Raw genomic sequence first — 27117 nt, 5'->3', positions numbered from 1 at the left:
GCAGACGGTTTTCTGCAGGGCAAACTAAAAGCTTATCAGAAAAGGAAAGAAGAGCCACTTCATCTGTAACAGCTCAAACTTTCAACAGTTTATGGTGGCTGGAGTGAGAGCTATTGATTTGGACTATTACATCACATCGCTTCTGCATCAGACAGTTGTTTACTTTGTCACTACACTGACAGAGAGTGAAGTGTCCAAGTACACGTGGCATTATTGTTGTCAGTAACTTGTGCTTCTCTTTCTCAGCTGGTATCCCTGGCCCGCTGTCTATGGTGCTCGTTGTGCCCTCCTTCCTGTCCTCTAACCCCCAGCCGGTCGATGCAGATGGCTGCCCTCCCCGAGTTTGGTTCTGCCAGAGGTTTCCTCTCGTTAAAATGGAGTTTTTCCTTTCCATCGTTGCCTCATGCATGCTCAGGATGGGGGATTAGATCGAAGGGAAGTTTCAATGCAATCTGTTGATTCCCTTAGCTGTGCAACTGTTTTTTTGTTTTTTTTAATTGTTTTTTGGAAGAATTGGACTAATTTGAAATTTATTGAATTTAATTTGATTGGATCACGACTGTATTACAATGAAATGGATTGTAATTAGCTCAAATTGGACCGTATCAATGAAGTGCCTTGAGATGACGCGTTTTGATTTGGCGCTTTATCAATGAAAATGAATTCAAATTGAAATGAATGCAGTGTAATAGACTACAACAGCATTTGCTTCAATGGCTTAGGGATTTTTGAGGTTCGAGTTGGTTCACAAACTATTTTGCCTTATCCAGTCGATCCGTGTGGGTTTTACTAAGATGTGATTGACAGCAGCAGTTCCTTCTGACCACAAAAACAAACAGCACAACAGCTGTTATTGTATATATCTTCATATGAACTTGTTTTTCTACAACACATCCTGCAAATGCTTCATCCCGCTGAGATCTGGGGAGTTTGGAGGCCAGGCCAGGGCTGAGTTGAGTTTTTTTGTCTCGCTCAACCACTGTATATTGAGTACTAAATAGAGCTCTCACTACGGAGAAAAGAGCGGATGGCTGTTGATTCGTTTTTTTAAACTACTTTGATGTAGCACTGCTACATAATTATGTGTTGGATACTCTAAATTATCCCCCTGGGATAAATAAATAAATAAAAACACACAGGACACCTGCATGGCAACATTGCTATTTTTGGTAAAACAGTACGCTGGAATTGAAATGTCTCTCATCAACATTGAAATCAAACTTCTGATGCAGATCTGTGCCTGTTACTTTTTCAAAAAATACAAACTGAATGTATCCACCTACACATGCATGGGGACCACAGCTGTGAAAATAATGGAAATCAGTGATCATTTAAAGCTGCTCATTTGCAGCTGTAGCCCAGTGCTTGTTGCAGCTCAGAAAGAAGACTTCATATAACGTTGCCATATTTGCAGTTTCGTCTGAGCAATAATGGACTCAAATATGGCTTCAGTAGGGGTTTTAATAATAATCTTTGAATCCTGCGGCTCATGCACAGCAGGAAATGAGTCACTGCATGGTTGCGACATCAAGCATAAATTTAATCAAAGAGACATCTAATTTGCTTTATGATCATCATACATACTCACTGGGTATGTAAAAACAACAACTTTCAGATCAAGACTGCTTAAGCCGTTAAAAACAGGAATTTTTTAACATTTTTTTTCAGTTTGCCTGGATGTATTCCCCTGATGAAAGCAAATGACTGCTATGAGTGATACTGCTACAGAGAATGGTTGGTGTGTGGTCTGCTCGAAAATGTTTAGGTAGGTGGCAATGTGTATCAAAGTAGCATCCACACGGATGTCAAAGCATTTGCCCAAAGCATCAGCCTGCCAACACCGGATTGCCTTTATCCCACAGCACATCCTGCTGCCATCTCCTTCCCAGGAAAATGTTGCACCCAAGTGGCTATCTGGATGATGTAAAAGTTGTTCAATTCTAACATGCAAGTGATCGTTATGGACACTTTCAATCGTGGAAGAAGGCCAGCGTAGGATCGTCTTGCAGATAGAAATCCTCATTTGCAACAAGCTGCTGTGCACTTTGTGTTCTGACATACATCACTAAACACAATTGCAATTCACCTGTTGTTTTTCCCTGGACAACTTTTGGAAGGTACTAACCGCTGCATGCTGGGGAATCCTCTTATACCGGATATTTTGTATGAATACAAACAATCGTGCCACTTCTATGTAATTTGCCCTTCTATGAACCTGTTTTCAAAAAAGTTAGGATGCTGTGTAAAATGTAAATAAGAACAGAATGCAATGATTTGCAAATCTCACAGTACAATTGTTTTTCTCAAAAGGGCTTAGAGAACATATAAAAATGTGAAAAGTGATACATCAAACCATTTTATGAAAGAATATCAGCTCATCTGGAATTAGATAGCAGCAGCACTTCTCAAAAAAAGTTGGAACAGGGCCATTTTTACCACTGAGTAACATCTCTTCTTTTAACAACTATAAACATCTGGGACCATTGCAGGAACTTATGGAGAGCAACGTTGTCTCATCCTTGACTGAAATAGGATTCTAGCTGCTCAACAGTTCTTTGTCGTATTTTGGTTTCATGATATGTCAAATGTTTTCAGTTGGTGAAAAGTCTTGACTGCAGGCCTGCCTGCCTGCATTGTCTTGCTGAAATACGCAAATCCTTCCCTGCAAAAGACGTCATCTGGATGGAAGCATATGTTGCTCTAAAATCTGTTTATACATTTTGGGATTGATGGAGCCTTTCCAAATGTGAAAGTTGCCAGGTCCATAGGCACTAATGCACCCCTGTACCATTAGAGATGCAGGCTTTTTAACTGACACAAGCCCCTGTCATCTTTAGTTTGGAGGAAATGGTGTCCAAAATTTCTAAAACTAATTAAAATTTGTCTGACCACCAAACAGTTTCCCACTTTGTCTCACAATTGAATAAGCTTTGGCCCAGAGAAGATGGCGGTGTTTCTGGATCATACGGGCATACAACAGTGGAAATGTTTGTTGTGTACAGATATGTCTCCATATTCTCAGAATCTTCTCACGGTTGCAGAATTTTACATTCAGGAACATCATTCTAAAATAGTTTTCAACTGAACATCTGCCCATATTTACTTCTGAGAGACTCTAAGTGCTCTTTTAACACCCTAACATTTTACTTGACCTACCTGCCCATTAACCTAGTCAGTTTTCCCAGCTGTTTCTTTTTAGTACCACTTATTTTCAGCCTTGTGTTGCCCCAGTCCAAACTTTGCAGTTTGACTTTTTCATGTTGCTGCTATCCAATGAATTAAAACGAGGATGACATTTTTTAATCAAATTTTAAAACGTCTCACATTCAACGTGTGAAAAGTTTTTTTTATTTTCTATTGTGAAAAAAAAAAAGATGGCCAGTGAGACAGGCTTGACAGATATCTGCATTCTGTTTTTTTTATTTACATTTTACACTGCATCCCAATCTTTTTGGAATTGGGGTTGTGGTATTAGAGCATTCTGTAGGAACAGGAAGGAATTGCAATGGAATTTTTACACACACACACACATATACACGCACACACATAGGCAGACAAATGTCTCCGTGTGTCACTCCCATCAGACGTGAGCTGACCGACCAACAACGGTTTCACCCCGACAACATAATCTTCTGCCATCCTCATTTTGATCTGCAGACATGCTCTGTCCTGCTTGACTGAATGTGTGTAGACCACTCTTGCACACAGGGACACACGGTCCCAAACACATATCCACACACCTACCGTACACTACAAACAAGCAGCGAGCGGCATCATGTTCAGTGGCAATATTATTAATGGGGTGTGTCTAGGCTGTCGTAAACATCTCCCTAGCACTCAGCAGAAACAGACACACAGCGACACCCCCGCATGTCTCTCCAGTTATGCAGCCGGAAGATTTGGGCAGAGCACCTTGCCTGGAGCGATTCCATACACCCACACAATTCTTCCGCCTCCCTGTATCTTCTGACCACAAGCCGCTCTATAAATCCTGCCTTACATGGCCCAAATAACACTTCTCCACTTTCTTTCCTCCATCCCATCTCTCCCTTTCCTTTCTCGCCCTCCCTCAGTCCATCTGCTTGGGGTGAAGGTTTGTCTTGATTAGGGGACTCTGTTGGCTGGCTCTTTTATCACTTGCTGTGCAGAAAGGCACAAAACTGGCAGTGGGCAAATGAAAGCCCTCTATCTCCTTCTTATGCTCAACTCCCCTCATGAGCCCTCGTTTCTCTACCGTTGTTGTTCTTTCTTCTACCTTTTTCATCTCATGTTCTTTCCTCTGTTTTTTTCTCACAATCTCCTCCCCACCTCCTCATACATACATACATACATATATATATACTGTATATATTTTTTTACCTCTCTCATATTTCCTGTCTGGATCATTTCCTGCTCTTGCTTCCAAAACCGTTAAGACTTATTGAGTTATTCACTCCCCTCCTACTCCCCCTCACGCAGACTGATGGAGTAAATAGCTACTGATGCCGCTGTAGATTTTTCGCCTCCTTTTTCACGTCAACTATGGCTCAAGCAGTCATAAAACTGACCCGCTCTACATACAAATAAGGCCTGCTTTCCCGTCTTCACAGTCATGAGCAGAGGAGCAACAGTAAGTGCATCTCGGCTCATTCTGTCTGATGCGTGGAAGAAAGCAGTACATAATCTGTAGCGTAGGGTTGTACAGCGAGTAGCGAATGTGGGAGTGGGGTCTTTCTGAGGCTACGGTTAGATTGACAAAGAAATTACATCAAAGTTGGTGTTTGGTCCCTAGTGGCACCCTTGCTAGTGGTATCTGCAAGTTGAGGAGTCAAAAATATGAGGATGAAAGGCTGGATAGACACACAAAAACACATTTGTATAGTCATCTGCGTGCATATAACTTTGCAGTGTGCAGCCATTAGCATGTAAGCCCATTGTGTCCCTGCAGAAACCAGTCAGGTCTGAGGTTAAAGGTTTGATATAGCTAATAAATGGATTCTGCCAGCAGATATTTCACATCAAATTCACTTTCAAAGGGTATCTATGCGGAAATGGCAGGTGACTAGAATACCATGAAAATTACAATAACAGCAGGAAATATTCATGTACCCCAGTGAAAGAGAGAACCAGACTTTTATAAGAGCGAGGACAGAATCTCTTTTGGCAGATCAGCCGCAGCTTTTAATTCTACAAGTGATAAAATGTACTTCTTCATGTGCGTGTTCATATCTCTGCAACTGATCCTATTAATGCTACAGTACTGAATCTACTAGCACTGTTACTTTTTCAATCATGCAGGGCCGTAATACTGAATCAAACATGATCTATTATTTAAAATATGCCATTATTGTGAAGGTTTTAAATCAATATGAAATAACAGCTCATTGGTTTACGTGGAAGCCATGAAAATTGTCTATTGTGAAGGATTTTATGTAAGTGTTCCAGGATTTTGTATATTTCACTACACTGGAAATATTTTGAATTATTTTGAACAGTTTTAGGTCAAGATTTTGAGCAAATTCCTTTGCTCAACGTGTAAGCTTCATAGCAGTGTGAAATGTCTGCTGGAAGCTTCTCGGTTCTATTTTATGCCTTTTTTCTCGATGCATGCCATGGCGCACACTGTGATTGTCAGCTAGAACAAAAAGCAAAGACCTCAGTTGTACAGAAGTGTCCTCCCTCTGAAACACTAAAAGAAAAACTATCTCCTTCAAGAACATCAATGGTCCCACACCCGCCCACACACACCAAGCAAAATTCAGTGTGCGCACACACACACACACACATACATGCACAAAACCACATATTTATGTAGCACTGCAAGAGCTTCCACACAATAACCCCCTGTGTGGGTCATTAGCTCTTCTCTGAGTGGCAATGGATTTGTTTATAAACTTCATGACTGTGTTGCAGTTTGTTCACTAAGTCACATCCAAAGTCTACTGACAGAGCACTGTGTCATTAATAATGGATGATTGAGTAGCCTGTGGTATCATAAGTTCACTCGCTCTTTTCCTGTCTGTCATCTAACTAACTACAACATCTCATCTGAATCTGTGTAAGCTATGCATTCTTTTTATGCATGTGTTTCTGTGCGTAACAGAGCCCGTGGTGTTATTCTCTTTGTGTTATATGCATACAAATACACGCTTTCTGCAAGTGTATGACCATATGGTCAAATGTAAACTTCAAAGAGCCAAACTAGACAAAATGTAGTCAAAGCCCCCTTAATGTGACTAACATTATGGCAACAAAAAGCAGATTCCGACAAGGTCAGTTCATTAAAGCACAAATGTGGTCTCAACTCCAGTTACGCCAGTTACTGTAACTGTGATGTAGTAATCTTTTCAAGTCGTCTCGAGTAATTGTGCAAGTGTTCTGAAGGTCTTTTAAAGCTTTTCTTTGGACATGGGCTCCTTTTTCATTTATTTTCAATCCAGTCCTTGCACCATACCATTTTCAGAGGAAATCTGTGTCTTTGTTTGTTAAGCCACTTAACACTGACCTATGAGTCATTTAAGCATGAAAAAGGACCCTTAATTCAAGAGGCGGACCGGTGTTGTGTCAACACATAACAGAAAACTGGGCAAAGAACCAATTTTAAAACATATCTTCTGGAAGAAAAAAAATAACCTTGGCAACAATCATCTGTCATGGTGGAGGTTCAGTCCTGGGGAAGCATTTCATCCAGTGATGATGGGGGATCCTGTCAAAACTGATGGGAATTATGAACAGGAAATCACTGACAGAGTTTTATCCACCGTGCAGTACCATATTGAAAGTATTTGATTGGCAACAACTTCATTTTTCAGCACGACAGTTATCCAAATTCACTGGCAACGCAGCAAAAGCTTCTATGGGTAGAAAAACACATGATGGAACTATCAGTCTGGGATTAGTCTCCCCAGAACATGGACCTCAACATTATTCAGGCAGTGTGGGATCATCTTGACAGACAACAGAACAAAAGGCAGCCAACATCCAGAGAAGAACTTTGGAATGCCCTTCAAGAGGCCTGGAAAAGTATTCCCAAAGACTACTTAAAGAAATGCCAGAAAGCTTGTATAAGAGGGTTCAGACTGTGTTGAAGAATAAAGGTGGTCATACCAAATACTGACTTCAGACTTGACCAAACACTTAGTTAGAATCGTACAAATTTTGTTTTTGCCTTCATTGTTGTATTTCCATTTATGTTTGCGCATGTTACAATAAATCATTTGATCCATCCCTTTTCCCAGCAATACAGAAAAAAATAAGACAAAGGTGGCTCAAGACTACTGTATCCAAACATAAAGAATTGAGTGCTTGGACAAGATTGGTTGAGTGTTTGGTTCAAATGCAAAAAAAAAAAAAAAAAAAAACCTTAAAAAAATAACGTTATAAGATAACAAATCCTTATAAGTGACGTGAGTCAGTGTGTGAGTCTGCCAGCGTGCGCACCTTCAATAGCAAAAGGCTTTCCCACAGTGAGCAGCTTGCATTCTGCGTCAATAGAGACCTCAAAATCCAACAGGGCTTTATCCATGATGAACGCATCCAGGTCAGGAGGATCTGTCCTTTACCACCAACACACACACACATGCACGCACACACGCACGCACACACACACACACACACACACACACACACACACACACACACACACACACACACACACACACACACACAGAGACACATCACAAGACAAAGACAGGAAGAGAGAAAGAAGTATTAATTGAAGTGCACTAATCTGTAAGTAAAGTAAACCTCAAAGCAAATCAAATCTACTTTCCCACACTTGTTCTGATTCTTGAGGCCTAATCAGGAATCCTGAATTTAGGGTTGTCACGCCACTTTGTCATTTATACAGAGGATAAGATTAACTGCAGTCTAATACACTATGTAAACGCATACATCATTGCCTAAACCAACAGCCTCTGTAGCAGACTGATAAGACATAATACACTCGGCAGAAGACTCTACTACTCAGGCTATATTGATCCAACTGACTCTAATCAAGCCCTAATTATAAACTATTCCTGTGCATGCAGTCTGTGCTGCTGACCAGAACTGACCACGGACAGGCTCTAAAAGAATAAACTGACACACAAATACAATGGTGAAAAGGTAAAAAAAAACAAAAAAACCTGAATTTATACACAAAATCACGAAGCTTAGTACAGATTTGATGGTGCAGACAGATAAACAAGCATAAATAAATGTACTGGGGAAAGCATGCACATATAAATCTAATGGGGAAAAAGAGACCGGTCTGATCAAATTACCTGAAACTTGTTATTCAGAACATTTAGCACCGAACAAAGGGTTGACTTTACAACGTCTTTGCAGTGATGGCAAAGGAGGAAAGTCTGTTTTTCCTGTCTCGACCTGTCAAATACGAGGCACAGGGAGAGGAGGACGGAGACTACTTGTGGGACTGAAGAGCACCTGAAGTTTTCTGATGCATTGCCATGGAATAACAATAGTGTGCCTTGTACTTGAGCATGTATATGTATGCATAGGTACGAAAGCCTGCAGCTAGAAACGCAAGCTTTAAGTGTGTGCATAGGTGCAGTATGTGCTTGAGCAGCACGCGTTATTTCCACTGAGCTTACACGTTTGTGTGAAGATGCATGTGTTGCCCTTGGCATTCTGTCTCACCAGGAGAAGAGCTTGGAGTATATTTTCCTCTAAGATTTGAGAGCAGTATTGGGGTCAGTAGTTCTGCCAACACAGTATTTCACATCCTTACTCTGGCTCTCTGTACTGCTGTGACTTCCACTTCTGCTTTACAAACAAGCGCCACCTTCATCATCCTCTTTCTCTGAACAAGCGCTTTGTATCGTCCTACTGGTATCACAGAGTCAGCACATGCACTATCTCTGTATCTCTGCTGGAACTCTTTGGAGTAGGCATCGTGTCTGAGAAGTGCATGTGTGGTTATAGCTGTGAGAGTATTTGCTGTTGTAGAGTATATAGCCAGCATAAACGTATTTCTGTCATTCTTGTATTCTCTCTACCTACATTAATTTTTCTTTAAGTTTGAAAGATGAAAAATCCTCTTTGAGTCGTTAGAAAATAAATAACTCCTGATAAGTTATGACAATGAAGACAGATGGAATAAATACCTCCACTATTTTCCAGGTCTGAGTAAGTACGAGAAAAAAGAGAATATGTAAAACTATTTGTGTTTTCAGACCATTTCCACCATGTTATCTCTTGGTTTATGTACCATTTTCGAGTCATGAGTTTAATGTTTAACTCATTACCATCTTGGATTTTAACCATGTATGTTTTGATTTACTGAGAACCCACAGACACTTTGCATGTTCATATGACTGTATGGGCCTTAGGGATGTCTGAGGAATGGGCTGCTCACCAATAGCACAGTTTGTTCATTTGTAATTTCACTGATTCCCAATGTGTTCCCAACGGCAGCAACTTGCATGGCAACCACATTGTGCCGAGCTAATATGAATGCATTGTAACCTAACTCATGAAAACCATTTACCACACATTAGTTGTCTATGACAACTTAGCTCAACCCTAAAGCATGGAATCATAGTTTTATCAACATCCTGTTGTTATGAGGGAATTTTTAAGGATTAATGCCAGAAACTTACAATTAAATCAAATGAGAAGCATGCTCTTCTACAATCTGCTAATTTTTTGTGACCAAAGGTGTCACCACCTGCTCTCCAGTCCAAGGTTTGCAATGTCTTCTCTGTTTCAAACCTGTAGGCAACGTCCATCTTTGATATACAGTCTACGGTTTTCATATTGATTAAAGGTGGCTTGCAGAGCCTCACCAATGGGTGATAGAGAGTGGGTCAGAGTGGCTTGATGTCATATACGGTTTATTGTTTTATTGATAGGCTTATTGATATGACTTTTCTCAGGTCATGTTGCAGAAGCCTTTCGCATAAGCACATAATGCCTTGTCTTGTATCTCCTTTAAAGGATAAGACCGGTTTTTTGACATTGGGCCCTTGATTTCACATTATAACATGATGTTCTACTCACCCCTGCTTGTTGTTGGTCATTTGGAGCTGTTCCGAAGATATTCGCGAGGCGTCTGGCTGCTCTCTTGAGATATTCGGCCATGAAACGGTTTCCTATGGGCAAGCTTATACAGGCACAAACTATGCTGTTTATAATTTATTAATTACTGTACACTAGCACTGATAACGTGGAGGTGCGTCGCTTACTTAAAAAAATCCGGGTTACTAATTTTGAATTTTAGCCGAATGAATAAATAGGCAGCAGGTCTGTGGGCTGTCTGTGGCAGTAGCACGACGAGGATGTCAGTAACACCCACTTTACGACAAAAAAATCAAAATTACAGTAACCCGGATTTTTTTAAGTAAGCGACGCACCTCCACGTTATCAGTGCTAGTGTACAGTAATTAATAAATTATAAACAGCATAGTTTGTGCCTGTATAAGCTTGCCCATAGGAAACCGTTTCATGGCCGAATATCTCAAGAGAGCAGCCAGACGCCTCGCGAATATCTTCGGAACAGCTCCAAATGTTCAACAACAAACAGGGGTGAGTAGAACATCATGTTATAATGTGAAATCAAGGGCCCAATGTCAAAAAACCGGTCTTATCCTTTAAGCTTTACAATGCTGTGTGTAAAACACTTTCAACAACCCTTTGTGAATTGAACTTTAATAATAAACTACTTGCTTTCATCTGCTTTCTGTCCCCATTCGACACCCCCCGGAACCATTCATCCTTGGCGTTAATTACTGTAATCTGTCCCTGACTCTTATTCATTCCTACATTCAACACCCCATTTTGAACAAGAAAATTATTTTCCCTCCTAAATTGTGAGGACTTTTTCAATTAAATTTATGGATGTTTTTACCTCACTTAGGCTTATACTCATGCTAATGCAGAGTCCAAACGCATGCAGCACTGGGTATTTCGTATCTTTCACAGACGGAATACTAAAACACTGTGTTCTCTGTAATAGGAAAAAGATTCACAAATGGCATAATATTGCTGCAGGTGGGGAAAGGCTAAAAAAAAAAGCCCATTACGCAGGAGTTAGATGAAGCTGTTAAAGTTTAACTGTTTGCTGGTTATCTTCAAATTCTGAACAAATCAGCAGATGCAAAGCAAGAAATAGCACATGCAAATTCTATGTTTCCCTGATATAAACTAATTTGAAATTAAAATTGACTTTAAAATTGCCTGTGACACTGTAAATCTTCTGTGTTTGCTTTTGCTGACAGCAGAAGGAATTGTTATGCAGAGTGAGGATGAAAAATAAGTGCACTGAGAATAGACAGGCTCAGATGTAGACGTGAATAGATTATCGAGGTCTGGATGGTGTTTTAATTACAATAAACCTGCAACCTCCATTTCTTGTAATAGGAATGTGCTTGTGCCTTACTTTAACATGTGCACACCCTCTGGTGTGGTGGGCTGGTTGAAACGTCTCATGTAGTCGTGCATCTCTGGGAAACTCTTCTTCATGTAATCCTCAGCACTGCTCTCCCTCACCGTCCCAAATCGGAAGCCCAGGGAGGGATGGTGCAGCTGGGGAAGTGATAAAGGACGCAGAGGGTGGATGAGAGGGTAGAGATGGCAACGAAGACGATAAAGAGAGAGAAGATGGGGCTCGTATTAAATTCACTGTAGCCCAGGACTCCCAACGCGATTTCGGGATGAGGAAAGCAATAATCCCTCACAAATAATTCTTTAATAATCTTTGCTCATTAGCTCGTCCTTGTGTAAGATTAGGTTTTGTGTTCATGTCGCAGTGTTTTCATGTGTGTGGTATGTTGACATACATGCAGTTGCAACTTTGTGTGCCAGTGTGGGCTCAAACCTTGTCGTCATGAATTCCTGAAACCTGCTCAAAAGTCTTCTCCCCGACCATGACAGCGGCAAGGTTAGCGGTGTAACTGGACAGAACCAGCAGGCAGAAAATAGCCCAAAGGTTCATCAGAAAGCGCCCCGTCCAGCATTTAGGTGTCTGAAGAGTGGAAACGTACCACAATGAAGATTTTTTTTATTTTTTTTACTTGGCTTTACTTAGCTTTCATCTACAAGATGAAACTTTTAGAAAGATATAAAAGATCTAAAACATAAACTGAGTAAAATATGAATTTACGTGACGTAAACTGAAACTTTACTTGAAAGTAAGGGCAGTGGTTAACCAAACAAAGAAAGGAATTCCTGAAAGGGTGCACAGATCCCTTTAAGAACTGATGGAACCCCATCTTAAAGATAATCAAGATAACGATGCAAAACAAAATATTCTTTAATGAAATAATCCAACTTAAAAAGTTGGATTATTTAATCATTCAGCCAACAATAATCCACTGAAGAGAAGCAAAACACACTTCCAGTCTTTTAAAGGCTTGAGATTGATGAAACATTACTTGTACAAACTATGGTGTAACTTTTAATCATGATATGTATACATGATTGCTTACTGTTGAGAGTGTCAAACTCTCAGCATAATTAGTTGGTTAACTGAGAAGGAAGAAAGGGAGAATGGTTTTGCACGTTACAGGCACAATTTCTCATGTATTTTTGAAGAAATGTAACCCGTGGGAGATTATAAAGATTCTTCTTTGCTCTATAAGTCTTATTGAAGACAATGATCCTCATACAGCAACACAATACACTGTTTGTTTAGGCAGCATAATGATTTGTGCAGTGTATATATGTTTGTTTCTGAAAGATTCTGAAACATAAATCCTGTAAAAGAGTCGTCTTTTTTTTGTTGAAGCTTAATGACTACAAACATACTTAAATAATCAGCATAGAGCAGCATTTTCCTTCTCAAAATGTCAGCATCCTCACTGATGCATGAAGAAGAAATTAAGCATTGTTCATTGTGAAGCTCAAAACAGACACCCGATTCACTCCGACAGAGTCCTTGTGACAGCTTAGCCTACATATGCGTTTGGATTCACACATATATATGTTTGCATGTGTTGGCAAAACACAGTGCTGTCTCAGTTATTTTTTGAATTGGGTTCCTGAGAGTCTGCAATCAATAAGAGACAGGGCTGTTAATCTGAGCCTAAACTCTGATAGCACCCACAGCCGACTTCTGCACAGCGGGAAAACGTTAAACAGCGTGTGTGATAACTGTGATTGGAAGTGCAATCTATGGCAGCCCGGAGGGGAAAATAACTCCAACTAAACAGCAAGCACAACAACACTTAAGAAAACACAATAGTGAAACAGAGAACACGTCACAATGAAACTAAAAAAAATACAATATTTAAAAAAAAAAAAAACACAACCGACGTGAAAATAATTCAGAAAAATGCAACAATTAGAAAAAAATCAGAGCAGCGTATCAAAAGAGAGTAAATAATTAAAGCTCAAAACACTTTGAGAAATAAATCTAAATCATTTAGAGGGCACAGCAACGAAATAGAAAGCACTTTCCTAAGAATAAAAGAAAAATAAATCAGATAACAAAAGAAAAAAGACAACAATCAAACATAGTTTGTGTACAATAAACACTTTTTCTAAAAATTGTTTTGCTTGAATACTGTCTTTTCTAAACTATTTTTATTTGCTGACATGTTGTGTTTTCCCTTTTTGTCGTGTACTGTTGAGGCAGGACTGGAGTTTTCTGGAGTTTGATCGGTCCCCTTTCAGCCAGAGAGTCAGGCGTGTGATCTCCACCTCTCCTCAACGGTAAAAATAACCTCGCGTAAAGTTACTGTGCTCCGTGAAATGTTGCATTTTCAAATTTTCAATTTTGTTGTTGTGCTTCGCTGTTCAGGGCCACAGCAGCGAGCTCAGTCTACTTTATGATGGTTTTTGACCTTGGAGGGAATGTTCAATTACCCCTGCGCATGGTTTCCAGCTATGCAGAGGACAGCTGTTAGAGCAGAAGCTCAAAAATCTGTTCTTTACAATGTTGCTCATGTTTTCTTGCTTTTTTGGAACAATCAAAAACATTTGGCTTGTTTTTTCTTCTTAGATATTGCTTATTACTGCATGAGTGTGAATGGCCGTTTTATCTCTCTGTGTTAGCCATGTAATGGACTGGTGATGCGTTCAGGGTGTTGCCCTGCCTCTTGCACACTATCAGCTGGGATTTAGCTCCAGCTACCCACAACATCTACAGAATAAAGTGGCTATATGGATAAATTCCATAAAATATTGAAACTGAACTCTACAATAAAGATTTGGCCATCGATTTACTTGCCCTGTCCTCCCCGTAGTGTGAGTAAACATCACACTTTGGCTCTGACTCAGCATCCAGAGGTGCCGAGTGTTGCTGAAGGACATTTTAACAGGTCACAAGGCTGCTAATGAACACATCTGACACATTGCCAGTCGCAAAGATCAAACCTGTGACCTTTCAATTAAGGGAAAGTCTTTCTAATCACTTGGCCCCTTTTTTCAGCGAGGTAATTCGCCCTGCTTCCTTTGTGCATTTGAAATGCCTTTGAGGCAATATTATGCTGAGCTGCACAGTCACAAAAAGGAAAGGCATCATTTGGGGAAATGAAACTGCTGCTTGAAGATTTCTAGAACAAGCACAAGTTATCACAGTGATGGATTCTGGAACACTGTGTTGCTGTATGAAAAACAAAGAAAGCAGAGGGCCGAGTCATTTCTCATCTGCTTTATGGTTGAGTGTGAGCCACTGTGACTGACGCAATCTGTCAAATCCGACACGCTGCTGAGCAATGTTGCCACTACAAAGGTACATTTAATATCTTTACATATTTGTGTCAGAGAAATAGAAAGAAAACAAGATGTGTGTGTGTTTTTTTTTGTTTTTTTTAATATTCCAAGGAAAGAAGATTGTTTTTCAAGGTGTTGCATATTTATTAACAAACAAAAAGCGATTACATTTCTCTTTGGTACTAACCTGTTGGCCAGCTCTCCAACTTTGCCCCCTCACATAATCTCCCCAGTTACACCATTCCCTGCCTGCCCACCTCCACCTTACCATCAAACTTTTCTCCTCTCTACACTTACCCTTTCAACCCCATCTTTCCATCTATCTGTCAGCTTTCCTATTACCTCCTTTTCCCGTCACCTTTGTATTCCTTCACCCGCAATCTTCCCCCTGCCTCCTTGTTTTCAACTTTCTGTCTCACTACTTTGGGGAGTTAACCTCTAACCGCTCCATCTTTTTACCACCTTCATCTATCCCCATCATCCTCACCACAACTCCTTCAGTCTCTGTCGACCCACTTACCCTTTCGCCTTTCCCTCCCTGTGTGTGCATCATCCTCCTTGTACCTCTCTACTTCATCACTGCCTACCCTCTTAACCTCTCCCCTATCAATCTTTTCTCCTCCATGGCCATCTCTATCAACTTTCCCCCTGCCCGTTTTCCCCTCTTTGACTTGCCCTCACTGTTTGTGTACTCATTCCCATGATGTGCCCTCCTTTCATCCCCCTTCATTCTTTGCAATTTCTTATTTCTGCCCCATCTTGAGTGAAGCCTATTGAGTGAAGAGCAGAGCTACTTTACCTTGGTGGCAACAGTGCGTCCAAACAGTATTGCGTAGCAGAGATTGAGGGCAGAGGAGTAGGAGAAAACTCGCAGCCTGTTTCTGCCGTGGGGTGTCATACCGAAGGGGCTGTTCCACTCGTACAAGGTGAGGAAGAGTGCAGTGAGATGCAGTGTGACAAAGATGCCCACCCACATGGACCAGTGGAGTGGCCACATGAAGGCTCCAATGGGAGCTGCAGTGTCCCGGCTGCGAACCTGGAAAGCCACAAACAAACATGACACCGCCTTCACATATTTGACTGCTATCAAATCGGTTTTGTATGGTAATTAATGCAAAACAGAGAAAACAAATTTCCCTCCAGTCTATGGCATCTTGACACAATTAGTTTTAAAAGAACTGCAACCAATTATTTGTAGTTTGTGTTGCCCACCATTTGTTAGGGCAAAAAAAAAAAGCCACAGTTTCGAATGATTGAGTTCTCATTTTCAGAGCTGTATTGTGTTGTAGACTTTTGAGCTGACTCTCAATGTGAACTTTCCTAATTAACATTCTCACTGTAAACTCCACAAACTAATTATTGCTCAAAGAATGATCTCCTGTTCCTCACCAGAACACCAGGATTAAGGGGGCACGAGGGCGAAATGAAAAGGTTGCATATCATTAGATCAAACTGAAATGACAGTGGCAACAGAGAAAGACACTAAAGACTGTGATGCTGCCACTGACTCCCAATGCGGTATTTTTTTTTATACGACATGCCTTATGTCTCCTCCAGTCATAAAAATGCAAACTTAAAACGCCAACAAACTATTGATGAATGCGTGCAGTTGTACCAGAATGCCAAGGCTGGTGGAGTAGAAGGGCGAGGTGAAATCTATGACTCTGCTCCTTGCAGAGTTGATGGAGAAAGAGGTGACAGCCATGTCAGCCGTGCCGCTCCGCAGGTCCCCAACGAGCCCAGTCCAGCGTCCTGTCCCACTCAACGCCCCGTACTTCCCATCTCCCACAATGTAAAGGTCAAAGGTGAAGCCCATGTCCTCTGCCAGTTTCTCCAACAAGTCGATGCAGTACCCATAGCAGCATTTTCTCAGGTCATCTGGTGGGTCTGAGAGGAAAGAAGTGATGATGACGTCAAATGTATCCATCGGACATTCTCATCCATGCTTTGTAAGTGCAGAGGTTGCACCTCTGGGAATTTGCCCTCAACAGTAAATCATGAAAAATGCTGATGGATCGTCGAAGGACACTTCAGCTTGGACATTTTTAATAACTCTGGCACGGTGGCCAGGATTAGATACCGGCTACAAAAAAATTAACAACCCTTAAAATACACTATTAAAAAAAGGAAGGGAGCTGGCAATGTGAAATACACTTCTTGTCATTTTTGCAGTTTGGATTTTTCTGGCAAACCTTTTTTTGTAATCTCAATTAATTGAGATCAGCAGTGTGCCAATTCCTTCTGCTTGGCACGAACGCCTTCAATAGTCAAAACTCAAGCACCAGCACATGAAAATCTGTTTCCGACACGAACTGTATTTAAAATGAGCATCAACCTAACCGACAGCTGCATCAACTTGTAAAGAAATATCCCTCGCTGTCTTATATTTACAATTTGTGGATTTCTGTGAAAAAAAGTAAAAACAATGCATACTTTACTGCCAGACTGCATTCTGTAAAGTTGTTCGATATTCTCTTGAGTCAAAGAAACGTAGCACCCGATGTATCTTTGATCCAGTAGTCTTCATCTACTATTGATTTAATGCCTCTCATGCTCGTCATTCATGAAACTGAAATAGTGCTGAAGAGCTGAGCCCTTGACACGTAAAACCCGATACATATTTTTGAACTACACTGACCACGCGTGATCTCTTATTGATGACGCTTCCAAAACACACCTCAAACGTGAGATGCAGTAGAAATGTGGTCAGTCAAAGGGTACTACAGAAAGATCGAAGCAAAAAAGATCCAAGAGTTTAGCTACAAGAAGCTTAGAGTTTACAGAAATTAGACGTTGCCAATGTCCTCCCTTAAATCATCCCACACAAGGCTTTTTTTTGCGTTTTCCTGTTACATGGACCAGTACAGTACGGTTAGACATGGTACAGCTCTTCCTTGCTTTGTTTTCCATTGCAGACAGTGTCCCCTCGCTGCTGGTGGGATCAGCTCTTTTATCATAGGGTGTGTGAAGCTGCAGCGCCACAGACGAGACAGATGCCTTTACAGTGTGTATGTGTGTGTGTTTCTTACATTTCATTGATATAGCAGACAGTTTTATCCAAAGCAACTTACAAGTGAGGAGTATAGAGGAGTTTTTGCACTGAATCCAGTTGAGCAGGTTTGAGCGTCTTTTGGGAGTGTTGGAGCTCAGCTCTAATCTATCTGTAAATCCATACTTTGGGTTAACAAACATGCTCATTAGTCATGCACACGATACGCGATACGTGCACACAAACGAGATGTCAGTGATTTATGTTGTGTGCTGGACTTTCAAATCACTTTATAGAATAAGGAAGTGTGTGTGTGTGTGTGTGTGTGTGTGTGTGTGTGTGTGTGTGTGTGTGTGTGTGTGTGTGTGTGCTGGTGCTGGTGCTGAAAGTTGTTTACACCCACAGGTGATGATTCTCTCTGACCAATCAGCAGCCTGAAGTGTTTCCACATCATTTTATAGTATCAGCTCAAACCCCTTGCAACCTCAGCTGAAATTGTACCAAAAAACATTCAGTTACAAGGTACAATCTAATAAACTAGTAATCTAATAATCTCGTAAACTGTTCCATACTGCACTGTACCCATACCATGTAAAGGAAAAATGCCATTCGACTAGTATTACAGTTCTGCAGCATTAAAAAAAAAAAACAGTAATTGAAAACAGTACTCCATGGGCAAAAATGCTAAAAACAAAACTCACCAATGCCCTCCCAGTCCATTGTTGTCGAGTTTGGGTTGTGAAGCTGGTTGAAGAAGGTCTGTATTACGTCAGACCGGTTGGTTCGAGGGTCAAGACAAAGTTGACCTGCTGGACACAAACCATCCTCATCTACCTCCCGGGTAAAGACAAATGGATGTTCCACCAGTGTCACCACCCTGAGACGATGTCCCTCAACGGAAAGTCCCGGCCTCCAGCGATCTCCTATGTAACTGTCCCCCTGGCCATCCCCTCCCTTCACGCCAGCCCCGAGACCTTGTCCCTGGCTGTTCCCAAAACCTCCCACCAGTCCCAGGATGCCCCCCTCTAACTCCAGTCGGCCACGGGTCCACTGTCCCACAGTTACCCAGGCTGGCTGGCCCAGAGCACCTCTTTTTAGACTCCATACATGGAACAGCTGAGAGGACAGGATGCGAGAGACACCAGCATCCACTTGGATCAGCCCTGTGGCCCCAGTGAAGGAAGTATTGGAGAGAAACCTCAGGGAAAGAGAAAGAAAAACAGATAGTAAGCGAAAGACAACAGAGTTAAAAAAAAAAGATGGAACATGTCTGCTAGGGTTTTGCAGTTTAGAAACGCAGAAATGTGACCTGAATTAACCACTAGGCCACATGGTTAAATAAAAAAAGAGGCAAAAGTTACAAATGCTGGCGCAGATGGGCACAGTCTGGTTGTGGAGCTTTAGCACGTCTGGTCTCAAATGGGTAATTGCATCCCCCAGAAAGTCATAATTAAAAGTTAATGCAGTGCAATGAGGGTCTCCTCCTATCTGCCAGTCCATACAGACAGTCATTGCCATTCGTCTCACTTGCCTGGCAGCCCCACATCCGTCCTCAGGATGGAATACATTAGGCATAGCAATCTTCATTTTTACATATATCTGTCTTTGCCTTTTATACTTCACAGAGACTGTTAGTTCATGACTTAATATTTGATGGTATATATAGATGTTGCGTGTCCATGTCTAAGTTTGCCATGCGAGTTGTATTTCATCATGCTTTAATTAGTGGGAGATTGTAAGGAAGCTGTGAAATGTTTAAATATTAAAGAATGTAGGGATCACTGCGTTTGGTATTGGTGCTGAACTATGCAGGCACTTCAGAGAAAGTCTGGGTCAAGGCTTGAAATGGCAAGTTTTCTTTCCTGTAAATGGAAACCGGGTGTTTGAGCCGAAGCCTATCCTCAGAGCAAAAAAAATACATATTTTGCCTCCCGCTCTTTGTTTTATTCACACTTCTCTCTTATTCCTGCTCGCATCTCGCAAGTTACATGTATGAGCTGATGTGCTTAGAATGCAACGGCGGCTGGAGAGCTTTCTCCATTAATTATGGGATATGCAAAGGATAATGAAAAGATTAAATTGATCATGTGGGTCATTAACCTCTCCTCCAAGCCAAGTTTTAAGGGTTTGTGTGTTCTGCTCGTGGATTGGTTCATTGCCCTACATCTTCACATTTAAATTTACGTCAGCATCCCTATAACTCTAAAGAACCTGATTAAAAATGCCCCTGATGCGAGGGCCATTCCCGTCAAGTTCCACATTAACTTATGTTTCCTCATCAGCAGCTCTCTCTGTCTCTGTGACCATAAAGCTGAAGTGCTAGCCTTGCCTTAAGATGAAATCACTCATGGTAATAGCACAGCTGAATCATCATATTTAACAGACAGCAGATTCATCAAACTAACCCACCCCTGACTCATACTGTAATGGCTCCGTCTGGCCACAGAAAAAAAAAAAAAAAGAACTGACCACAATGTAAGCTTTACTTTACATCTCTTATCTGAGAGGGAAAGTGCAAAATCCCCTTTCTCGCAGTTTGTGACAACTTTGGATTTATGCCCACAGATAAGAGAGTAGAATAGGACTGTGCAATAATACATAGATGGCCCAGGAGCAGCGAAGTGAAAAGTGCATCACACTCTCAAACAACACCACCCTTTTGCTGCAATTCTTATGTTTGTTTTGTTGCTTCAGACCAGAGGCTGGATTTAAAGAATAATTGTGGATGTCAAAGCAGCTTGATAAGTCAGCCAGCAGTGTCAGAGAGGGATGGCTTCCTCTCACAAACACCTGGTCCCCGGTTTACGCGCTCAGACTGAATGTCAGCAGAGTGGCCGGTAAGTGATGACTCTATAAGAGAGTCCTGGGCATGTGTCCCCGTCTTTTATCGCTCCATCGCCTTTAGTTTGGAGGAAAGTTTACTCCCTCTTGCCTGTTTCAATGGTTTTAATCTCTTCTGTGGAGATGGAATCGGCGTGGCAGCTGTGTCATGTGAGATGGCAGTGAGTGGCAGATCTCACTCTGATAACAACAGCGGTTTATCCGCCTCACTCTCCTCCCCCACGTCCTTTGTCCATTCAAGTTTTTCTTTGACTTTCGTCCCATTTTCTCTTTGCCGTTTCTCACTTCCTCCGTCTGCCATATATTTGTCTTTGTTTGACCACATTCTTGCTCTTTCTCTAATATATTTTTGGGTTCTTTTTTAATCTGGCCATTCGGTAAGACAATTTTAAAAGTAGCCAGTAGCTCATCTTTTTACCCAGACTTTACAAATATTACTTCACTGTTTTGAATCTGAAACAGTAACATTATGCCTTTCTCTGCTCTCCTCTCTCACACCTTTATTGCCTGCTCATAGGAGCTCATATCTCCCTCTGCCCTCCCCGCTTTGTCCCTTGGAGCATTGAGTTGTTAATTGCCTTTTCCATGTGGAAGTCTCTCACTTCCTTCAGCTTTGTTAGGGCTCCTTGGAGCAATGGCATGTCTGGCTGTTGCAGGGAAGGGATAAGAATCAGGGAGTATATAGGGAGGGCATGGAGTTAAACTTCCTTTTATCAGTCTCTCTCAGGCCAGAAAAAAGGTCACTGACACTATATTGTGAAGGACTCCTTGATAAATAGCTAATTCTGGAAATTTAGATTATATACAAACTGGCCCTCCAGAAAAAGATTGCAATTCCCCATGGTGTCGTCATGAAGTTTCAGACTTGTAGCTTTGTTTTTTTGTTCAAAGTAAAAGGCTCCACGTGAGAGTCCACATACCATACCGTGTGCTGTGAAGCTGCACTTTCACTCGGCGAGCAATCTCTCATGCTTTCAATAAGACAGTTAGCATGTTGATGTTTGGCAAGTAGAATATTTACCATAGCTACAATAATAGTTGTTCAGATGAACTGAAATGTACAGCAACTAAAGATTGATGGGAGCATTTAGTCATAAAGTACTGGACGTATCCAATTTTGAAGTATGGTCGCCTTGAGGTGTGAACCATAATAAAACCTAACAGAAAACGCAACATTGAATACAAAAATTACGGCTGTCAAGTGATAACATTTTGTAATTGTGTGTATCTTATTTTGTCGTCTGCTGAACTTTTACCTGAACGAAAGATATGAAAAACAGGATGCTCCATGAAAATGTAGTCACAAATCAAGCCTTCCCCTTTAGAAAAAAGCAAGTTACTTGTATCTGTTGCATAAAGTGTGTCGCAAATCAATAAATAAAACAAATGCAAATGTATGTTGATGGAAGGGATTAGATTCAGGGGCAGATTTATTATTGCCTTGCACAAATCTTGTTTTGGCATAAAAAAAAATACTGTTGATATTTACTCTCTAGGCACATTGGTAATTTAGTGCCTGGAGGGCTTGGACGTAGTGAGATAACTTGTGCCTGGCCCTGTTGTTTATATATTTATGGAAGTTTCCCTTTCAGAGTGCAAAATTCAGGAATAGTGTTTAAATGACTGGTGCAGAAAGATTGGCTAAGCTTTATACCCACAATACACTTGCAACAGGACCATTATTTACTAATGGAAAAAAGCATATAACAACTGAAACTGTCGGCACTTACAAATAAGTTTTGTAACTACTTTAATTAGTACGGCAAAAAGAACTCTCTCTGCCGGTCACATTCATCAATTAGTGCAACCATTTTTAACCCAAGACCAGGGTGTCATAAGTGATTGTGACGGCTCATTCACATGATAGCATCAATAGCCATGCTCACACATGAAAAGCGAAGATTTTCAGGACAAAGTGCGAACTATCTGGTGCGTCAAAGGAGGTAGTTACAGGGGTCAAACAATCCCCCCTCTTGTGTGCCTGTGCATATTAAGCCAGCATCGTGGAACTCGCCACTCAAACCTACGATTCTGTCATCACTCAGCTGATTCCGCAAACGCTGGCTTGATGTGCGAAGCTCTGTCTCTTCTTTTTAACATGTGTGAATTAGAAGGAGGAACAGTGCAGGGTTAACGAAGACGTTCTTTTTTTTTTTTTTTTGAGTCCGCCAGAGGTTGTTGTATCAGACTGGTTGTTTCTTCCTGGGCATTACTTATGTGTGCTTTTCCAGGTTGTTCTAAAGCTGATCAGTGGTAGGATACACCAAGCGGCTGCAGGCCTGTGACATGGAGCAACAAAAATTTGCTTTTCTTTTGTCCCTGCTCTCAGTAGTCTATATTCTCCCCCATGATAATTCCTCCCTGCTTCTCCATACTGACTGCCTGATAAGGTACTAACTACTCACAAGTACTAGTAGACGGGGCTGTAGTACTCTAGTCCGGTCTTGGACTCGAGTCCGGACTCGAGACCGTTTTTTTATGGTCTCGGACTTGTCTCGGACTCGCTGGTATTTGACTTGGACTTCTCTCGGTCTCGGGCACTGGTCTTGCCAAATATGGTTCTTGGTCTCGACCGAGTCCAGGCGTCTTTATTTATTTCTCATTAGCGCACATCTAAATAACAAAATGACACAATATTGTTTTTCCAGGGAAGGCATAAACCAACCATAGGAGTACACTGGTAATACTGGTCATTCTTGTCTATGTCTGGAGTGAAGCTATATTGTAATTTAGTTGCTCAAATGCTCAGTACTAGTACCTAGCAGTGGTAATAGTAGTGGATTGGTGTTTGTATCAGTTGTAACTATAGGTATCACCTTATATCATTCTGTTTTCTTTAGATTAGATAATGTGATATCAAGGGGAATGGTTTTACTTACAAATCCTGGGTGTTGTGACACTATTTTTGCTTTTAGATCAACAAATAATAACCCAAAATTATTGACTTTATACTGTCATGCATACAACTTGTTCTTTTCTGTCCTGGACTCGGTCTTGACTCGGACTCAAGTCTTTTGGACTCGGCCTTGTCTTGGATTTGAACCTATTTGGACTCGGTCTTGACTTGGTCTCGACCGGTCCTGGTCTTGGACTTGTCTTGGACTCGACAAAGGTGGCCTTGACTACAGACCTGCTAGTAGATAGTAAAACTACCCCTTTAAGCTCTAATCAATATTCAAGACGTGCCTTTAGGAGTTCTTCTGTCATTTGTAGTTTGTGTTTTTAAAGAAGGAAACAGATTAACGATAAATGATTGTCTAACAAAACTGCATCACACCACATCTCCCACCCCACTTGTTTTAGCCTCTGGCCCATCCTGGCTGACAGTTCTGGCACCCCCAGTGCTCAGCTAAACTACAGAAGGGTAGAGCACCGTGAGAATCCAGCGAGTGATTATGTGGGTGTTGCTGATGATCACTCGCAGCTGGCAGGCACCAGTGTGTGCTAAGTATCTGCTGTGGACCCAGCTCCTACCACAAATCCTTCTCTTCACCACATGACTGCAGAAGTTGGCTACGTGCTGTTTTATCCATTGTGCTATTTGAAGAAAATCCATGTCAACTGGTGGAGCAAAATTATTCTACTTTAGAGGGAATTTTTAGCACTTCAGTGCCTCACACAGTATCAGCCACATATGGCTTAACTGGCTTTCTGAAGTATGTAAGTGTGAGCTGTTGTTTTTTTGCTGTGTCCAAGCACGAGGATTAATAGTTCCACTTTAAGTGAAAACGTTTAATATGTATTTTTCTAAACAACTTTCTTTTCCTATGTGTGCACTTGTACGACGGACAGCACCTTGACAGACGTGTGAAAGCTGTCCAAAGTCTGATTAAAAGCTGCAGGGGTTTAAATGGTGGCAACAGCATAGAGGAAAACTTGAAACCTTCTGGTGTCAGTCTATCTGTATGCCATAGAGGCCTCCTTTCCACCTCCAGGACAACATCACTGTTCAGATGTCAGCACCCCCATGGTGCAAAGGACAGACAAGGGCAACCACCAGAGCGAACAGATCCTCAAATGAAGCCAGCACTTTGCCACAGAAATGCCAAAGTGTTATTCAGAAAGCTAATGAACTTACAGACATTTAATGGCATAGTCAAACGAGTTTAACTGCAGCTTGTCAGGATGATCAATATGTCATTTCGTGATTTAAATGTATGCACTCGTAGGAGCAAGTCTCTGAATTTTAACACATAAGTTAGCAGAGTGGGTGGCTGCATAGGCTATGAAGTATTTAAGAATTAGAAGTGGTTACAGAAAGGTGTGCGTTGTATCACACACCACTGAAGTTTTCTTGGACAACCTATACCAACTGCAGGACACTACACGTGGTAGAGATGAGTTTTTTTTAGATAGCTTAAAAACTAATTCACAAACAAATGGTCCCAATAATAAAAAAAAAAGCCTGAGAATTCAGGATTACCCAGTATGGCTGTCACTTCTCCTGGAAATCAAGTTTAAGCAAATTTCATATTAACTTGCAGTTATTTGAATGGTATTGCCCATCCCACCCTGAACACCTTATCTTTGTTCGTTACTGTATCATTTACAGTTTAACTTAAAAAAAAAATACCAGACACCACTTTCAGCTCACATTATGTCTGTCTTTATTGTCCTCTCAGGACAGTTTAGGACAGTGGATGTTTGAGCACATTGAAGAAAAAAGTGGTGGTCCTTCTACCCAGTTGCAGTATTTTCATCTCTGGTGAAACATCCCATCCACATCTCTTTAAACTTTCAGAATCTTTTTTTTCTTTTTCTTTTTTAACGCCCAAGGTTGGACTAACAAAATTATTTTCAATGACACTTGGTGAGGGTGGTAGAAGGAATCTTAAATGAAGACGTCTCAAGCTGGCATCCACTTTCTGATAAGAGACTAAAATCTTGCCAAGCCAATATCAGCATTGACAACATCCCCCGCCCTCCACATTGGTTGAATGTCAGCATGGCTTTAAGAATGCAAACTATTTCTATGTGTGGAACACAAACATAACTATGAACAACTTACATTTGATAGGTTTTAAGATTTAAATAAACGCAAACTGTGGAATTTTTCTAAATGATCAATTAGATCATTGGAGGCAATGAGTATTTGCATCTTTTGGTCATTTCAAGTGAACCAACTCTTTTATCAGAATGTATATAGAGCACATGTGCATCTCTGCATACCTGGAAAGATATTGTCCAGAAGAGGTCAATTCATGTCGATTTAATTTGTCATAACAATTGACCATGTTCTGAACCAGCGCCAAGTCCGGCCTCACCATCGTCGCTTCAGTGACCGCTCGACCAATCAACTGCAGCGCATCCCGTATGTAGAAGCTTATCGGTTTGCGGCCAACCTCTCCATAGGCTAGGAGTCCAAGGGGACCTCCAATTGTGTGTAGTGAATCTGGAGACAAGGGGTATCCCATGATCCACTGCAGTGCTGGTAGTGAGGAAGCGAGACGCTGGGCAGCCCTCAGGGCAGAAGAGAGACACTCGGGGTCAGATCCCAGGAGCAGTACAGAGGAGATAGCAGAGGTTGAGCTCAGGAAACTGGTGGAAATGATGTTCAAAGCCTCTTCTTCCATTTGATCCTCCCTTCTTTCCTCACTGGCTTCCCCCCGTCTTTCCCTACTATTCTCTGTGATGCGGGTCAGGTTGATGATGTCCGACAGATGCCAGGCATGGCCGCTGTGCTTTTGCAGGTGAGTCAGCAAACCGTCACCACCTTCATCCCATCCGGGGCAGATCACAGCTGCTCCTCCCCAGCTACCCTCTCCCTTGCTTCCTTTGTCCCTCTCCCCTTCTCCCCCTTGCAGGACGGCTAGAAGCAAGCTTCCCAGGGTTGATGGAGGCACACGGGCCGACATCTGAAGGTGAAATCGGTTCTATGAGAGAGAGAAAGAGGAAGGAAGAGTGGAGGAGTTTTGACAGAACAAAAGCAGTGAAAGTTCAGGGGGTAAAAAAAATAAATAAATAAGGAGAGAACACAAAGGCAGAGATGAGAGGGAGGAGAGGAGAAAAAAGATCAGAACAAAGATTAATAGATATCACCAAACCCCAACACCTCAGGGCTGAGTAACATGAAATCACATTAAAGGCAACTTTTAGGAGCACTGGAGTACGGCAAAACCGTTCCTGTCGCTGTAGCAATTTAAAACAACACAGATCAGAAACAATCAGTCACATTTGTTCATTATCTCTCACTCTGAATGAGAAGAGTCGGGCTGATACAAACAAGGAGTCAATGATTCGCATCTAAGCCACAACATCACAGTTGGCTTGGCAAGACAACAGTAGCATCCACAGTTCATCCAGGAGCCCGCATTTCCAAACCCCACTGAAACACTGGCTTGTTTCATACTGTTCCAAAATGAACAACACTGTTGTCCTTGAATGCTGCTCACAGATGGACCCCCCCTTCTCCTTCCTTTGGGGGTTTCTATCCATTTTTCATCCGATCAGTGCTTCGGGCAAGGTTGAGAGGGGCGACTGCTTTTATATAGATAAGTCAAAGTTTAGCCAAACATGGCTTAAGATTTGCTTTGAATGGCTCTACTTCAGTGAACTGATAAGATAGAAATGCAATAGGGCTCGTGAACACCCTCTGGCACAAATACATAAACATTTTCAGGCTCTTTGTAACATGTGCTGAACTAACCTTAACC

The 27117-nt window shown here is 41.5% G+C and overlaps 1 protein-coding gene across 2 annotated transcripts in view; it reads right to left on the bottom strand.

Moving 5' to 3' along the window:
- grin3ba (glutamate receptor, ionotropic, N-methyl-D-aspartate 3Ba) overlaps nt 1–27117 on the bottom strand; it is an 81528-nt gene that overhangs the window by 15696 nt on the left and 38715 nt on the right. For both annotated transcript variants that reach the window (XM_075448288.1, XM_075448289.1), the window contains exons 2-8: nt 25634–26337; nt 18325–18821; nt 16250–16521; nt 15434–15670; nt 11798–11944; nt 11360–11505; nt 7420–7535 (exon numbers count right to left, since the gene is read on the bottom strand). In XM_075448288.1, the coding sequence (XP_075304403.1) occupies nt 7420–7535; nt 11360–11505; nt 11798–11944; nt 15434–15670; nt 16250–16521; nt 18325–18821; nt 25634–26337 (2119 nt within the window). The remainder of the gene's footprint in view (nt 1–7419; nt 7536–11359; nt 11506–11797; nt 11945–15433; nt 15671–16249; nt 16522–18324; nt 18822–25633; nt 26338–27117) is intronic.

This window comes from Odontesthes bonariensis, chromosome 17, assembly GCF_027942865.1.
Source record: "Odontesthes bonariensis isolate fOdoBon6 chromosome 17, fOdoBon6.hap1, whole genome shotgun sequence".
NCBI lineage: Eukaryota > Metazoa > Chordata > Actinopteri > Atheriniformes > Atherinopsidae > Odontesthes > Odontesthes bonariensis.
Note: the sequence above shows the minus strand (reverse complement) of the source record. Positions and strands in the feature narration are given on the sequence as shown.